General features: G+C 43.4%; 1 protein-coding gene across 4 annotated transcripts; it reads right to left on the reverse strand.

Moving 5' to 3' along the window:
• Positions 1 to 276: 276 nt before the first annotated feature.
• Positions 277 to 10,957, reverse strand: CLN5 (CLN5 intracellular trafficking protein). Of its 4 annotated transcripts, XR_006544043.2 has the most exons (5): positions 10,634 to 10,957; positions 6,716 to 6,881; positions 5,584 to 5,809; positions 3,473 to 3,578; positions 3,236 to 3,376 (listed from the first exon to the last, which is right to left on the reverse strand). XR_006544043.2 is itself a non-coding variant. In XM_044927216.2 (4 exons), exons 1-4 carry the CDS (start codon positions 10,807 to 10,809, stop codon positions 1,240 to 1,242), a joined length of 636 nt encoding a protein of 211 aa, XP_044783151.2. In that variant the 5' UTR covers positions 10,810 to 10,957; the 3' UTR covers positions 277 to 1,239. The 4 variants fall into 4 exon arrangements, 3 of the variants coding, with proteins under 3 accessions (XP_044783151.2, XP_044783152.2, XP_025118525.3); XM_044927216.2 differs by lacking the exons at positions 3,236 to 3,376; positions 3,473 to 3,578 and adding an exon at positions 277 to 1,307; XM_044927217.2 differs by lacking the exons at positions 3,236 to 3,376; positions 3,473 to 3,578 and adding an exon at positions 277 to 1,530.
• Positions 10,958 to 17,829: the final 6,872 nt, after the last annotated feature.

Consider the following 17,829-nt stretch of genomic DNA (forward strand, 5'->3'; position numbering starts at 1 on the left):
GCTATTTGGACAATAAAGGGTAAATACGAGGAAGATGCTGGAAACAAACTTTGGCCAGCTCATTTGCTGTGAATAGGGAAAAGTATGTGTGAAGTTTGAGAACGTTACTCTTCTATAAGTCCCAAATATTTAAAGAGTTATTTTCACCTTCTGACTATTCTCCTGTAGATATAAATGATGACACTTTGTGAGTATACTTACCTAATATGGAGCCAGAATTAATGGGTGAGGATATACTTATTCTAAAGCTGTAACATAACTCAAACTGCAACTAAATGGTTTTTCATAGACAAAATTTTATACATTTACAACTTAACAGAAAAACAGAAATCACATGTAAGTTACATAGTGGTTCAGATGACAGCAAAATTTAATTGGGAAATTCCTGCCTGGCTTGTGTTTTGGTTTCCCGATAATCATTTTTAAAGCCTGTTCCTGAATCATCTCTACTTCAAAGCCTTCATCTTCTAAGCATAGCTGGCAGGTTTGATAAATTCTTCAGCAGTACTTAACATGAATGCTGTACACTGTTACAGTCACCTGAATCCATATGTCACTTTCATAGAATTTCTTCACTTTGTATTCTTGGAAAAACTGTGAATGCTTTTTGTGTGTGTTAGTTGCTCAATTGTGTTTGACTCTTTGAGACCCCATGGACTGTAAGCAGCCTGCCAGGCTTCTCCATGGGATCCTCCAGGCAAGGATACTGGAGTGGGTTGCTCTTTCCTTCTCCAGGGCATCTTCCCCAACCCAGGGATTGAACCTGGGTCTCCTGCATTGCTGGCAGATCCTTTACCATCTGAGCCACTAGGGAAGCAATGTAACTTAGAATCGTGCATTCAAGTCCCAGGTACGGATGTGCTGATTTGTCTTTGCAGAGAAGTTCTGTAATTTACAGTGATCACAAACCTGGCACAGGAGTTTCTGCTTGTTAGCCCAGTGCAGTTCTAAAAGTCCAAAACAGTTTCCCCGAGCAGTTTTCCTGAGAAGTCTGTAGAAGCTGACATTGCCTGCTTTTAGCCACTAGATGGTGATAGTGCAGAATCCAAGTTTTCTTATGACATATTCTGAAGACATCTAGCAGGTTAGAGGCAAAAGTAATGAGGAATGTTTTATGCTATTAACATGAGTCGGCTGGATGGAAGCAGTGAGAGCAAGTTCTCTGTGTCCACGTGGGTAAGATGCCCTCCCTGCAGCAGGCATCAGCATAATGGTGCAGTGCTTCTCAAGCTACTTGTGCTAAAGGGCTGGGTTTTTGTTTTCAGACTGTTTCAGTGCCTCTAGTTTTGAAGAAGACTTATGAATTCCTAGACAAGTGAAAGAAAAGCAAAATACAAGCTCCATTTTTTTTTTTTTTAAATTAAGATTCAGCAGAAACAAAATTAGTCCAAGTTGCTTTCAGAGTACCTCCTCATAGACCAGTAGCATATGGGGTTAGTCACATTTGGTCCAGGCCTTGGTCTGAGGACCACACTTTGAGTAGCGCTGAAAAACCCTGCTTGACAGTGCATCCCATTCGGTCAGCAGAACCTGGTTCAAAATGAGGCTCCATTACCACGAGTTGGGTAGCTGTGGAAAGGTCTGTTTCCTCAGTTGAATCATGTAAACAGTACCTATGCTTAGGCTTTTTATGAAAACTCAATGTGCTAACCTCTTAGGAAGCACTCAAATGTGGGCAGAAACGGAATAGGATTGGTACATTTAAATATTAAATACAGACTGTTTCCTCTGATCTCTGCATCATTTTACTGACTAGTATTTTTTCCCATGGATAGAAATAAGGTGTTCAGTTGATCATCAAACACTTTAAGGACCTTGAAACCTTGTTTGATGGCCCTAGGAGAAGCACAGCTACTTGGTGATCCCTGACAAAAACCTGCCCTCTCTGGGAAGTGTACCTCCATCTACTGCTGCATCTTCAGCGTGTGGCGGAAGGACTGTGAAGCAGTGAAGGAGTTAAGAGTGTGCCTATTCACCCAGACATAACTTGCAGTCAGGTGCTCCCACGACCTGTATGTTTGAAGAACTGCAGAAACACTAAGCTGCCAGTTCAAAGTCTAAGTGGTTGTTACAAAATCAGGAGAGGCTGGCATGTAAACAACATTAGACAAGATCAATGATGGCAGTTTCTTCTTTGATTAATCATTACAGTTAACCACTTATTGTGACCTCACTAGACCAAACTATACATGGCTTCAATCTTTGTAACAGTCCTGATGTCGCTTTAGAGATGAGGAAACTGACGTTAGGAAATGTTAAGTTGCTTAAATCACAAATTACTGGTTTCTGGCTAGTTCTGAAATGTTAGGTGGAAACCTGTGCTCTTCACCACTGATTTTACTGCATCTGGACACATGACCGCTCCAGCTTTGGTGTCCAAATTACACTTTAAGGTTAGGTGAAATCAACAAAATCAAACTGCAAGACCTGGTTCCTGAAGTTAAAAAGGCTATAAAGTCTGTTAAAACTCTGTACTTAAATGAGAAAATGCATAACCATCATACCTTGAAAAAGTAGCTCCCACCATGAGAATGTCACCAAGGGTATTTTAATTTAAGCCTCAGCACACCAACCCACAATGTACCATTTGAGTCCAAAGATCCTTTATATCTGACGTGATATAATTCTCCATATGAACGAAGCTTGGAGACTGAAATCCAGATCACCTCATGGGTTCACTTTGGCCAACACGGTAAGAGTTTACAGCTTTCCAAAAATTCCTGAGGTACCATTATGCAAGCAATGCTGCCCATGAGTATGTTAGCTTTCTGCCCCAAGGAAGAAAGGCCTAAGAAATCCCACACTTGTAAAACCACTCCCTGAAAAACTGATGTGCTGGTAGAAAGAAAAGCAGTAAGGTTTTATAAACCAGAGAGTGTTCTGTTTTTTCTGTTAGGTAAAGGGATTTCTTCATATGTTATTTTAATAAAAGGGTATTTCATAGGTAAAAACCAATATTCAAAATTATAAAACAAATAGAACTCTCTGTGTATAACCACTGCATCAAAAATTTGCAAGAGACTCAACAGAAATTCTTTAGTTGACAAATGTGGCTTGAAAGGGTAATAAAATTTTTTTATGGCTAAAGCAAGAGTCTTGTTTCCTGTTGGCCCAAAAACAGATGTTTCATTTCCCAGATAAGTAGGTTCTCCACTGTAAAGAAATATCCTTGTATAGTTGGTTTCTATCTTCTTGAAGTCTGCTCCAAGTTCAGCCAATTTCTCATAGGTCCTTAACACAAATTTGGAACAGTCGTAGGATTCAAACCATTTCTCTGCCCCCTTTTCTGGGCTGGCTTGGACAGTCCATGTCTCATAATAAATCCCTGTTTCATTGTCCTGTTTTACCCACTTTGCCATTTTGTTAAACATGCCTCCTAGTTAAAAACAAAACAAAAATTATGTGAACATAATTAAAGCTGATCATACTAGTTTTAAGTAAAATGTTCTAACCAGATTTAGGCCATAAGTACCTGAATAAACAGCAGTTTCTGAATTTCCAAACCTACACCTTAAAACAGGAATCCGTGCTCAGCCAATTTTTTTGTTTCATTTTTCAAGGCACAAGATACCTCTGAACTATAATATAAACATTAGACATAACAAGTGTATAAAAAAAATACAAATTCTATAACCATTTAAGCTACAGTCAAAAGCTAAATTATATAAATGCTGAAGCCCTCGTTTTCTGCTCGGCTCAACAAATCTTAGATTCAGAAGCAAAAGAGTAAAAGGAAGCAAGGGAAAAGCTGTAGAAAAGGAATGAGTGAGTGGGGCCAAGACAGTGTATGAAGAACTGAGGAGGGTGAAACATGAAGCTTTTTAATGCAAAACATAGTATGCACAGGATATGAATCTGCTGTTCAAGGAATGGCTCCTTGAGAAGGAAGCCCATACCCCATTTACCTTGAATATCTAGTATCTCCCCTTTCTCCCTGTACTTGCGACTATTGGGAGTCTGCTTACAATCTTTCTACCCACCACACAGATTCTTCCAATGAATCAACTAAACTGGAAATAGTTTTGACCAAATTCATGGATTATATACACTCTAGGATGGCTAAAACTCTCTCCTACCACCTTCTACCACACCAGAGGGATCTCTCCAAATGTTACCAAAATACTATACTGCATGGTTACAGCCTCATCTGAGACTAAAACAGCATGATCCCAACATTTCACTTTGTCACTGTTTGTGACTCTTTCTTAGGTTATTCCAGCTTGAGTCCATAAAATCAATTCAAGCCCTATAGGATAAATAGAGTGGCTGCTTTTATCAACTGTATGGAATTAAACTTGTAGAATAATATAAATTCTCTTTTCTTAGAACTGAGGATACTGTTCTTAGTGTTCTCCAACTCTGAAAAGCCACTGCTTGTGATGAAGAGATAAGAATACTTCAAAACACTATTTGGTAACATGAAAACAGGTCAACGAACAGGATTAATCACAAGGCAGATGAATAACAAAAGATTTAAGTGCCAGCATATTACAGACTCTTCTACAGAATAAACAATGAGCACTTGTCCATAAGGTCATACTGTGATGTCAGAAGGAAGATTTTGCAGATAATGAGGTAGGTGGATACGGAGAAAGGAGAGAGGTGAGCTGGTCTGAATGAAAGAAGGGGAGTCATTTATCATACTGAGCACTGTTAAAGGAGAAATGGACTTTTATATGATTGGGGTGGTTTGGGGCACATCAATTGCAAAATAGGAAAAAAAGAAAACAGCACGATACACAATTTAAAAGAGTCCCAGGTTGCATTTAAAAGACACCAATTCTGCAAACCAGAACCACAATGAGATGTTACCTCTCACCTGTCAGAATCATCAAAAAAGCCATCAAACAACAAGTGTTGGTGAGGATGTAGAGAAAAGGAAAGCCTCATGCACTGTAGATGAGAATGTAAATTGGTGCAGCTTCTATGGAAAACAGTCACTCCTGGGTACTTAACCCAAATGAAGAGAAAACACTAACTTGAAAAGATACAGGCACCCCTAAATTTATGGCAGCATTATTTACAATAGTCAAGGAAGTAATGCAAGTTTCCATCAAGGGATGAATGATTAAGGAAAATGTGGCATATACATACAATGGAATATGATTCAGCCATAAAAAAAGAATGAAATCTTGCCATTTGTGACAACATGGATGGACCTAGAGGATACTATGTTTATTGAGTAAGTCAGACAGAGAAAGGCAAATTACCATATGACTTCATATTGTAGAATCCAAAAAATAAACAAACAAAACAAAATAGAAACAGACCCATAGATTCAGAGAACAAACTAGTGGTCACCTCTAAGACAGAGATTAAAACTCTATTGAAAGTCCAATTTAATTGTATGAAGTTTCTCAGCATTTATTTCTATGATGACAATAGGGAAGATGTATCTCTAGATATGATAAGTTAAAGTTTTGCACGAATAATAGTTTGGGTCAAAGGTTAGTAATTCAGGAAGTGTATTTTATAAAATGACCTCTAAAGAGCAGAACATTACTGAGAGGCCTCAATGAAAGTCATTTCTGTTACTGGGATACTGATTCAATCATCTAATTCTGCCATATTTTTGAAACTTACCTGATATGGTTGCTACTAGAACTAACGTCCCATTTTCCTTCCAGTGACTATCATCAATCCCTTCAAAAAAGCAGGCAGCTCCTTGATTACACCAGAAAGGGGCATTCATTTCAGGTCGGAGATGGGGAAATGTGCAGTTTCCAAGTTGGAAGAGTTCATACCATTCCATCGTGTAGTTCTTCTCCGTTAAAGTACTCCTGAATCCAATGGCATCATGCATGATTTTCTGTGTAAAGGTCATATATGTATAAAAGCATTTGGGAAGTAACCACTGGTTCAGGAGCCAGACAGGAGAAAATGCAATACCAGAAGTGCATACAGAGTAGAACAACTGTTTCCCTTCCCTGTTGCTATTCTCATGTCCACTTCATGGCTCCTCAAACTACCAGCCCTCATCCACTCTGGTTTTGGCCACTGTGGCTCATCTCAGGAAGACTGCATGCTATGTGGAGATGTTCAGAATCTCCTTAGAGCTTAGAATGAGTAAGAGGAGTCTCCACACCACAGACTCAGGAACTCTGTGTACCTCTCAGGTGATGAGAAGCTCAGATGGTGAGCTAACCTAGGAAAAGTGTGCACAATAGGCCCTGGACATGAAGTAATGCCTACCTGCCCTGCCCCCTGCTCTGGGCTTCCTCCTTTCCTTCCTTCTAGGATATGGGTACAGAAACTGGGTTTGGGTTCAGAATATCAAAAGGGATGAGAGCAACTGCATCGATAACTGTCAGCATCATAAAACCTGGTGTTTTCTGGACTGCTCATTTTAAATTTGCGAAGAGGAACTTAAGCCACAGACATGAAGAACTGACTCATTGGAAAAGACCCTGATGCTGGGAAAGACTGAAGGCAGGAGGAGAAGGGGATGACAGAGGATGAGATAGTTGGATGGGATCACCGAATGGATGGACATGAGTTTGAGCAAGCTCCAGGAGTTGGTGATGACAGGGAACCCTAGTGTGCTACAGTCCTTGGGGTCAAAAAGAGTTGGACACGACTGAGTGACTGAACTGAACTGAAGAGGAACACCAAAGAACATAATCTAAAACCAGTTCTTTGAATAGTGATTATTCCCTCAAATCCACTTAATCAAATCACTTAATTAGCCAGTTATAAGATCAAGATGCAGCCTTACCAAGTGTCCTAGGAGGTCTCCGTATTTAAATTCCCACACTGGGGCTTGTAATCGAAAGACTTCAATGACATCGTCATCCTTCATCACCGGGATGGGGGAGCCAGTGGGACAGAAAGTATATTTAGCTTGACAATAAGGATCTGGTTCCGGACGGAAGGAGAAGCGTCTAATGAAGAAAAAAAAAAAAAAAAAACCATCAACTTAAATTCCAAGAGGAATTTGGTTCTCATAGATCTTAGAATCCAGATCTTAATTTCACTGTACCATTTTTAGAAAAAATATCCAAAATTCTGCCCATAGTGTATCCTGTGAACAAACTCCAGTGAGTCTTTAATAGCAAATGATACATTAAAAGCACTGATAATTGCCTGCTTCCCAGTTCCCTGCTCCCATTGTGAGAATTCTGAAGACAGGGACCACATCTGAAATGTTTATAGCTCTACATCTTATTTAGTAGACATATTTCCTGAATAAAAGAGTAGTTTTCAATGATATTTAACTTCCCAAACATTCCATATGTTAACAATATTAAAAAATTATCATTATTAAATAGAACATATTTTCTATTAAGAATCTGCCAATATTTCCTTCAATATTTATTGAGTATCATACTAGGAATATATTATGGTAGGAAGGAGGGAAACAAATGCAAGAAATGTGGGTCCGATCCTTGGGTCAGGAAGACCCCCTGGAGGAGGAAATGGCAACCTGCTCTAATATTCTTGCTTGGGAAATCTCATGTACAGAGGAGCCTGGTGGGCTACAGTCCATGGGGTTGCAAAGAGTCAGACACGACGGAGCGCACACAGTCTGTAGGGGGGAATTCCTTCAATATTTATTGAGGATCTACTATTATACTAGGAAAGAGGGAAACAAAACATAAAATGCTATTCCTCTACTCAAGGAGAGGTAACAGCTGGCAAGGCATTAAACAAGTCATGAAGGGCAGCAGGCTATGTGCGTGCTCAGCTGCATCCAACCCTGCAACGCCATGGACTGCAGCCCACCAGTCCATGTAGCTACAGTCCATGTAGCCCACCAAGCCCTTTGTCCATGGAATTCTCCAGGCAAGAATACTGGACTGGGTTGCCATGCCCTCCTCCAGGGGAACTTCCTGACCCAGGGATCGAACCCAGGTCTCCTGTGGCTCCTGAGCGGCAGGCAGAGTCTTTACCACTGAGCCGCTTAGTAGTTATAAGACTGGAATTCAAGATTCGAGGCAGGAGTGGTGAGAGCAAGAGGAGGCAGGGACTGTCTTTCTGAGCTAATTCAGGAACACCCCGGAGATGGTGTGCATTCGCTTCCAGACCACCACAGTCCATTAAATAATGTTATAAGTGAGTCACTGGAATTTTTCAGTTTCCCAGCCCAGTGCATGTAAAAATCATGCTTATATTATACTGTGGTCTACTAAGCATGTAACCTTATTATGTCTACAAAAACCATACATACCTTAATTAAAAAATACTTTATTGCTAAAAAAAAAAATCGGACAACACAAGGTTGTCACAAATCTTCAGTTTATAGAAAACACAGTATCTGAGACGTGCAATACAACTAGGTATCCCTGGACACTGTGAAGAGGCCCCCCGCCCCGAGTCACACAACTGGGGAGGACTGAGCCCAGGAAGGGGCTTAAAGGATCTGAAGTAGCAGGTGTGATACAACTGAATTTGCTCCAAAATAAACCATTTTATGAATGAGAAGAGGTTGGGGAGGGAAGCCAAATTAAGGCTGAGGTCAGTGAGGAGGTCATGGCAGTAATGCATCAAGAAGGGGCCCGAGAGGGCCGTGGTAGTAGCAGCCAGAGGGCTACAGTGAATCGAGATCAGCAGGTGCTCACTATATACCTTTCATATCTAGCACTGGGGAGAGAGAGAAAAGGGAGAAACAAGCTGCTATCTGCCCTCTATGGACTTCCTTGATAGCTCAGTTGGTAAAGAATCCGGCTGCAATGCAGGAGACCCTAGTTTAATTCCTGTGTCGGGAAGATCCGCAGGAGAAGGGATAGGCTACCCACTCCAGTATTCTTGGGCTTCCCTTGTGGCTCAGCTGGTAAAGAATCCACTTGCAATGTGGGAAACCTGGGTTCGATCCCTGGGTTGGGAAGATTCCCCTGGAGAAGGGAAAGGCTACCCACTCCTCTATTCTTGCTTGGAGAATTCCATGGACTGTACAGTCCATGGGGTTGCAAAGAGTCAGACACAACTGAGCTACTTTCACTTCACTTCATCTGTCCTCTAAGAATCCTAGATCTCTGAGGCCCTAGCCAGACCTACTGTTTTGTTTAAGATTTTTTTAAAAATGTGGATCATTTATTTTTTAAAGTCTAATGAATTTGTTACAATGTTGCTTATGTTTTGTTTGTTGGCTGTGAGGCATGTGGGATCATAGATCCCTCACTAGGGATCGAACCTGCATCCCTGCCTTAGAAAATAAAGTCTTAACCACTGGACTGCCAGGGAAGTTCCCAGATCTATTATTTCACAATCCTAACACATCAACAAAAATGTCTATAACTTAAAAAGTTTAAATCTTGATTTAGACAAAAATATTAAAAACTCACCTAAAATTTTACCTGTTTTACATGTGCTTACCTGATTTAAAAATGAATAGTAACTATACATAAATTTCACCTGCTTACAGCAAAATCAAATTTAGGTCAATGGTAATTTCAAAAGTATAATTTAAGTGTGAACGTAATAAAATTAAAATTTATTATGGGGGTAAATGAAGGCACGTGCTTAACATTTCAAACTCTTAAATGTAAATCAAGTAGTTTTGGATTTCAATCTCTTCTTTGTTTTACTGAATATTAAATTTTTACTTTTGGGGGAACATTTTGTTGTTAATAACATTTTCAAGAAAACCAGCTTCAAACTTCTCTATTCCTGTATATCAAGCAAAACAAGAAGGCCCAGTAAGCCATTCAGCGAGCAGAATACACTAATACTGTTATCAGGACTGAAATGCTGGCTGGCCTTTACTAGATTTAACCACCACAATAAAACCTGACATAACTACTATTCCTACTTTCTGACTCAGGATATGTGGGCACAGAGATACTGAGCGACTTTCCCATGATCACACAGCTAGTGATGATGGGGCCTGACTCGATCTGCCGCGGTCAGAGCCTAGAACTCGCTCGGGACCAGGAGGTTATCCTGCCTGGCAACTCGCTATTTTGTCATCCGAAAGGGGTGTGCATTTTCAAAAGCTGCTAGGTTTTCCCCTGCCTGATGTTGACACTATCTTCCTTTTCTCTGCTTAGCCACCTCTGATAATTAGGCTACGTAAACACTGTTCTAGTTCAAAGGCTCAAACACCCTTCCTACATCTCCGCATCCACAGCATAAGACCAGCGTCCTACCTCCTGGCTGAAGACTCTGGACAGACGAGGCCACTCAGCCAGGAAGCGGGGGTACAGGACGTGGCGAGGGGATTCCCTAGAAACCCAACTTTGAGTGCTAAAAACGGGAAGTCCCAAGAGAGCTAGGTTAACTGGTAACTGGGCGTGCAAATGTTACTCACTCACGATAACTAATGACAGGACCTGACACGATAGAAAATACATTATTAGGTCTCCCCAAACTATTCAAATTGTCAGCTATTTGTATCCGAAAATCACGCGACGAAATAACATTAGTCCCTTTTCCCCCACGATTCGGGACAGTCACCTTGCAACTGGCTCAAGGGTCCCGGGAGGAAGAAAGACCCCAGGGGACCGTGCAAAGAACAGCCGCGCCCCAGGAACTCTCCACTTCGCTCCTCGCCGCGCCTAGAGCATCTCCCGGCGCCTCCCCCGCACGATCACGCGACCTGGACGCAACTTCCCACCCGCCCCGCCCCCAAGCACTTTGGACAGAAAACCTCGGCCGCGCGCGCGCCCGCTCCCGCCCTGTCCAGCCGCGCACTCACTTGTAGGGCACCGGCCACTGGCGCCGGGAGGGGTCGCCCGCCACAACCGCCGTCGCCGCCGCCGCCAGCCAGAGCAGCGCGGGGGCCCAGCGCCAAGGCGCGCGCTCCGGGCCCGCACCTGCGCCCGCGCCCCGCCGACCGCAGGCCCCCGGACCAGCACTCCCCGCCTGCGCCATATGCCGGCTCCCGCTGCGGGCGGTGCCTCCCCAGCCCCGAAACCGCGGAGGGCCGGCGAGCCGAGCATGCGCAGAACCCAGGACCCGGGCGGCGGTCCACCCGCGGCCCCGCCCCCTGCCTGGCGCGCCCGGGCTGAGGGCTCGGTCCCCTCGGCTCCCGCTGCCTCCCGGAGCGCCGGGGAACTAAGCGCAGGGTGTCGGAGTCTCCGAGGCTCTGCTCCTGCCTCGAGCCCTGCGCGAGGGCGGCTTCCGGACTTGGCCGACCCGGAAGGCGATGCGGTCCAGCTCCTCCGAGCAGCCGAAACAGGAACCCTTTTTCTCTGACTGACTCGTAATACCGAGTTCGCCTGGCCTCACGGCTCCGCTCCTTTGGAGCGTCTGCTCCCAACAACCACCACGAAAAGCAAAAGCACAGAAAAGCCAGCTTTGGGCTCTTTTGGGTGTGTGTGCGTGCGTGTTCTTTTGGGGGGGAGGGTGTCTGTCTCTCGCTGTCCGTCTGACTGACTCTTTGTGATCCCAGGGACTGTAGTCCGCCAGGCTCCTCTGTCCATGGCATTCGGGCTCCTTTGGTGTGTGTGTGTGTGTGTGTGTGTGTGTGTGTGTGTGTGTGTATGTGTGTGTGTGTATGACTGACTCTTGGTGACCTCATGGACTGTAGTCCACCAGGCTCCTCTGTCCATGGAACTCTCCAGGCAAGAATGCTGGAGTGGATTGCCATTCCATTCACCAGGGGATCTTCCCAACCCAGGCATCGAACTCGTGCGTCTCCTGCATTGGCAGGTGGATTCTTTACCACTGCCACCTGGGAGCGCCGCACTTTTTGCCCCATCCCTCAGGGCCCAGACTAGGTGACGAGAGACATCTGAGTGAAGAAGAGTATTTGGGGGAGGTGAATGCAGTGAGGAAAACGGAGATGGCGCGGTGACTGGTCCTCACCCGAGGGATCTGGTGATGCCAGTGGCCACACTGACGACACTCAGCCGGGGCTATCGCCGCTAAGCGCTGTGACACAGTCCAGCCCCACCTGCCTCCCAAGCGGGTTCCTCCTGGGTGGCTCTGCTACTTTGGCTGGGGACAGGAGTCCGCATTACTCTGTCTTCCTTGACCCTTCAGCCGCCTCAGGAAAGCAATGAAATCAACTCCCCTTCTGGCGATCAACTGCCCTTCCTCTGCCCTCATACATGGCCGGCTCTATTCTCATACACAGAGGCTGGCTTATGTCTATTTATAGGACATTAAAGACATGGCACTTAGAGTCACATTTTACAAGAGGGTGGCCTGCAGAACTTAGACCGGGCTTTCCAGCACCTTCCCTTCCCCTACAACAGGATAGATCCATCATAGTGTTTGTAAGTTATGTGGGAACTGTAATGATCTGAGTGACCGCCATGACTCATGGGGTGGTGAGTGGAGTCACTGGTTTCCCCATGCCTCTCAGGACTCATGGGGGTTGATGAGTCACACGCACTCTCTCATGCACACACATATACACACACACACTCACCTTCACCCACTTGCTGCAGGAGGCTGGGAGCTCTGGGGAAGTTCATTTTAACACTCGTCTAAGCTTCCCTGGTGGCTCAGACAGTACAGAGTCTGCCTGCAAGGCAGGAGACCCTGGTTGAACTCCTAGGTCAGGAGGATCCCCTGGAGAAGGGAATGGCTACCCACTCCTGTATTCTTGCCTGGCGAATTCCAGAGACAGAGAAGCATGGCTGGCTAAGTCTATGGGGTTCCAAACAGTGGAACACAGCTGAGTGGCTAACACTTTCACAAGCATTTAGGTAGCCAAAGCTAACCTTCCTCCAAATACCACCTCCCAGTTCAAAATCATCAAGACTAAGCTGGGTTCTCCAAAGTCCTGGCCAAGATGAGAGGGAATTCATCCAAGCCCTGCAAGCAGAGGTGTACTGTTGGATTTGAAGGGCACTTGTAGCATTCTGCGTGGGCCTGCACTTGAGCTTAAAGCTAAAAGAAGCAGTTCTCGGAAGTAACATTATAGTGTTAGAGAACAGACAACCAGAGGGCCACAGTGGAACTTTACATCCTGCTCAGGAATTCCCAGGGTTGCAATGAACAAGCTTCAGGTTGAAGGGAGATCTTGAAGGTGCCGTCTCTTCATTCCAAGGTCAGGGAGCTCTAGTGATGAGAAACCGTTTCCTCCTATCAACCTTAACTCAGCCTCTTGGTAGCTCCCATCTGCTCTGCTCTGCTTCTGCCTTCTGTTCTTTTTAGTGATGACTCCAGTACCCTGGGATGCTTCCAGGATACTTCCAGATTGTTGTAGCCTCATCCCGCATCATACTGGTTACTTCTCTCTAGTTGGAGGTTTTTAAACTTTGAGAACCCAAAAGATAGACTGAATTTTAATTCAACTGGTTTGCCTTGGGGTTTCCCGTTAGCCTAAGAGCAAAATAGTGGAACAGTACTGTAGTCTAGTAAAATCAGATTTCTTAATCATTGCATTGTGGGAGATTGTACGTAGAGGAACTTCATGGCATCTCCCCAAACAAAGGAAATACAGAGTTATAGGATTCTGAGGTAGTGTGGCCTTTAGGTGAATTCTAAGTGAGCAGTATTTTGGTAGGCTCAAAGCAAGGCTGTGTCAACACAGAGTCAGTGTGCAATCCAGAAAACAAAGTGGACCCAAGGTCCTATTTATTTGGAAACTATGAAGTTAAAATAGGGATGGAATTTTTGTATCTAGAAGCCCCTGATTGGGAGCTCCGCCCCTGGGTTATAAAGGTTGTAAATAGAAGCTGCTTCTCTGTGTCAAGGGACTGAGAAACTTCAGACAAAGGTGGGATATTTCATTCTTACTGATACAATTTCAACAGCCAAACTCTCAAAGTCTTTAATTTTAGAGAACAGTTTTCTCAGTGAGTCAGAAAGCAGGAGGTGGTGGCAACACTTTACAGCTCTACTGTGTCTGGGAGAAATTTTCTATTATGTTCTGGGCTTCCCAAGTGGCACAGTGGTAAAGAATCCACTTGCCAATGTAGGAGACACAAGAGTTTCATCCCTGGGTCGGGAAGATCCTCTGAAGGAGGAAATGGCAACCCACTCCAGTAGTCTTGCCTGGAAAATTCCATGGACAGAGGAGCCTGGCAGGCTACAGTCCATGGAGTCACAAAGAGTTGGACACCACTGAGTGTGCACGCACATTGTTTTCTGTTAACTTTGCAACTGGTTTTACCAGCCTTTTATTCCAGACTACTAAATGGCAGAGCAGATTTTTACAGTCCAAGGCAATTTTCCTTTCTCATTTATGATGAAATAAAAATTCATAGTTTAAGGCAAGACAAGAATAACTTAAACATAAATGTTTTCTCTGCCCATTTAGGCCTCCTCCCTTTCTGACAACTGTGTACTGTGCAACCGCATTATGTGTTAATGAGACCTCCCCAGTGGCAGAAATCCCGGCTTAACCACAAAGGTCAATTTTTCTTCTGGCATCAGGCATGTTGTAACTCTTTAGAGAGTGTCATTCCTTTCTCAGTCCTGTAAGGGGTCACAGGACCCACGACTGGCTTCGTACATGCAAGTATCTTTAGTGAATTTCATGTACAAGGCCACTGTTTGTCTTAAATATAGGGATTAATGCAGAACAGACAGCTCAGAGGACCGGGGGAGATTCTAAGTCACACCTACTGGAAGTTCTTAGCTTAAATACTTATGTAAGACTTCGTAATGTTACTAGCTACGTTACTTTTCTACCACTTTTATAAGATTATTGTATCTGGCATTACCAAAAGTGTGACTGAAGCTCAGATGAAATGAATGCATATGTGACTTGAAATGATTGACCAGATATACAATTCTATAAGATGAATGATTGTAATAGTGTAACTCTAGATATGGGAAGAAGCAGCAAGAGCGCACCATGTCCCCAACCAGGACACACTGATAAAACAGTCAGTCCAGAAGCTTTTGGCTAAGGTTGCGCTGTGCTGTGCTTAGTAGCTCAGTTGTGTCCGACTCTTTACAGCCCCATGGACTGTAGCCCGCCAGGCTCCTCTGTACAAGGGGATTCTCCAGGCAAGAATATTGGAGTGGGTAGCCTATCCAGGCCAGCTTCCTGACCCAGGAATCGAACGGGGGACACCTGCATTGCAGGCAGATTCTCTACCAGCTGAGCTACCCGGGAAGCCCCAAGGGCCTAGTTCAGTAACAGCACACTGAGTTGGCTATTAAAGAAATCCTCTCCTGACCTGCGGATGAGCATTCCTAGCACCCTGGGACAAGCTGGTCATGAAATGCCTCCCAACCTTGGTTGAAATGAAGACTGAAAGGGAAGGGACTGGAAAATAATGTTCCACTATCCAGTTCTACAAGAATCATTTTATTAACCACTGAAGTTGCTGACCTATGATACACCCTAAAAAGAATTCAGGGTGACAATCAGGACAAGGCAGTTCATGCTCTGGGAAAACTGATAGAACTGGCCCTCAGAGAGTTAGATATTTTCATGAGAAAGATTTTTATGAACCTGGATTCTTACATCTTCCCATACTTAGAAAAGCATAAAACCATTAACTAAGATATCTGTTCCTCGTGACTAGCAGCAACCTTCTGCCAAGCTGTGTGGTTGACTGCACGTACCCACTTTGTCAGAACCACATAGATACTGACCTCCCCCCTTATTAACTCTTTGGAACAGTTCTCAGAGCTCTCTGAGAGACTGTCTCCTGGGTGATAATCCTCAGTTTGGCTTGAATAAGATTCTCCGTTTCTCCCTTAGATAGATTGTTGATTAGTTTTCTCGTTGACATTTATAATCCAGTGTGAATATTGTAAATCTAGTGTTACTATTATTTTAGATATGAAAACACATTCATCTGAGAAGGGACTTAACCAGGCTACTAAAGAGGTCCATGGAACATAAAGGGTAAGATCCTTTGCCCTGGACACACTCATTTTCTGCACCAATTTTATTGTGAGGGTTTCATAATATCTTGATGCTAATCAAATCATTTTCAGCCCCTCCTCAAAGCTTATGAAATGGGTATATGGTACATGTCCTCAGTTCAGTTCAGTTCAGTCGCTCAGTCATGTCTGACTCTTTGTGACCCCATGGACTGCAGCATGCCAGGCTTTCCTGTCCATCACCAACTCCTGGAGTTTCCTCAAACTCATGTCCATTGAGTTGGTGATGCCATCCAACCATCTCATCCTCTGTTGTTCCCTTCTCCCGCCTTCAGTCTTTCCCAGCATCAGGATCTTTTCCAATGAGTCAGCTCTTTGCATCAGGTGTCCAAATTGGAGTTTCAGCTTCAATATCAGTCCTTCCAATGAACACCCAGGACTGATCTCCTTTAGGATGGACTGGTTGGATCTCCTTGCAGTCCAAGGAACTCTCAAGAGTCTTGTCCAATACCATAGTTTAAAAGCATCAATTCTTCGTTGCTCAGCTTTGTTTATAGTCCAACTCTCACATCCGTACATGACTACTGGAAAAACCATAGCCTTGACTAGACGGACCATTGTTGACAAAGTAATGTCTCTGCTTTTTAATATGCTGTCTAGGTTGGGCATAACTTTTCTTCCAAGGAGCAAGTGTCTTTCAATTTCGTGACTGCAGTTACCATCTACAGTGATTTTGGAGTCCCCAAAAATAAAGCCTGCCACTGTTTCCCCATCTATTTGCCATGAAGTGATGGGACCAGATGCCATGATCTTTGTTTTCTTAATGTTAAGCCAACTTTTTCACTCTCCTCTTTCACTTTCATCAAGAGACTCTTTAGTTCTTCTTCACTTTCTGCCATAAGGAGGGGGAGTGTCATCTGCATATCTGAGGTTGTTGATATTTCTCCCGGCAATCTTGATTCCAGCTTGTGTTTCTTCCAGTCCAGCGTTTCTCATGATGTACTCTGCATATAAGTTAAATAAGCAGGGTGACAATATACAGCTTTGACGTACTCCTTTTCCTATTTGGAACCAGTCTGTTGTTCCATTTCCAGTCTGTTGCTTCCTGTCCTGCATACAGATTTCTCAAGAGGCAGGTCAGGTGATCTGGTATTCCCATCTCTTTCAGAATTTTCCACAGTTTATTATGATCCACACAGTCAAAGGCTTTGGCATAGTCAATAAAGCAGAAATAGATGTTTTTCTGGAACTCTCTTGCTTCTTCATGTCTTATAGGTGCTTATAGGTACATGTCTTATAGGTGCTTAACTGGCTTAAGCAAATACAATCAACTTTATATATGTATATATTATATAGATATCAACTAGATATAGATTGATAAGTCCTGTTTTCAGATTTTTATCAACAGTTTAACTTATAGTATAATTTATTTCAGTGAAAGATAATTTAATAGTATACTGTGAATTGAATAACATTACAAATTATATTCACTTGAAGAAGTTAGTGTCATATACTTAATATGGAATGCTTTAAAACAAATACCTATGGGGCTAGAATTAACATTCTGAAAGTGAAAAAGTGAAAGTGTTAGTCGTAAGTCATGTCCAACTCTTTGCAACCCCGTGGACTATAGCCGTCCAATTTCCTCTGTCTATGGAATTCTCCAGACAAGAATACTGGAGTGGTTTGCCATTTCCTTCTCCAGGGAATCTTTCCAACCCAGGGATCAAACCCAGGTCTCCTGCATTGCAGGAGGGTTCTTTACTGTCTGAGCCCTAAATCTAATTTTGAATTTTCACTCTTGTTACATTAAATCTTTTAAACAATTCTTTATAAACTTGTAGTTGTTCATTTAATTTTTTTTGGTTTACTTCTCTTGTGGAGAAAAACCAGCTTCAGAACAAAAACTTCTCTTTTCTTTCATGCATATCAAGCAAAAGGAAGCAGCGCCTACCACTCAGTGAGCTGAAATATGTGATTATTAAGGTTTTGACACAACTGACATTTACTATATTTAATCCTTCCAACAGCTCTATGAAAAAGGTGCTGCTTTCTTCTTTCATCTTTCAAACTGAGGAAATGCAGAGGCAGAGACTGTAGCAACCTTCCAAATATCACTCAGGGTAGATCCCTAGCAGGCAGCTCTGAAACCTG

This window comes from Bubalus bubalis, chromosome 13 (genome assembly GCF_019923935.1).
Source record: "Bubalus bubalis isolate 160015118507 breed Murrah chromosome 13, NDDB_SH_1, whole genome shotgun sequence".
In the NCBI taxonomy this organism is placed as follows: domain Eukaryota; kingdom Metazoa; phylum Chordata; class Mammalia; order Artiodactyla; family Bovidae; genus Bubalus; species Bubalus bubalis.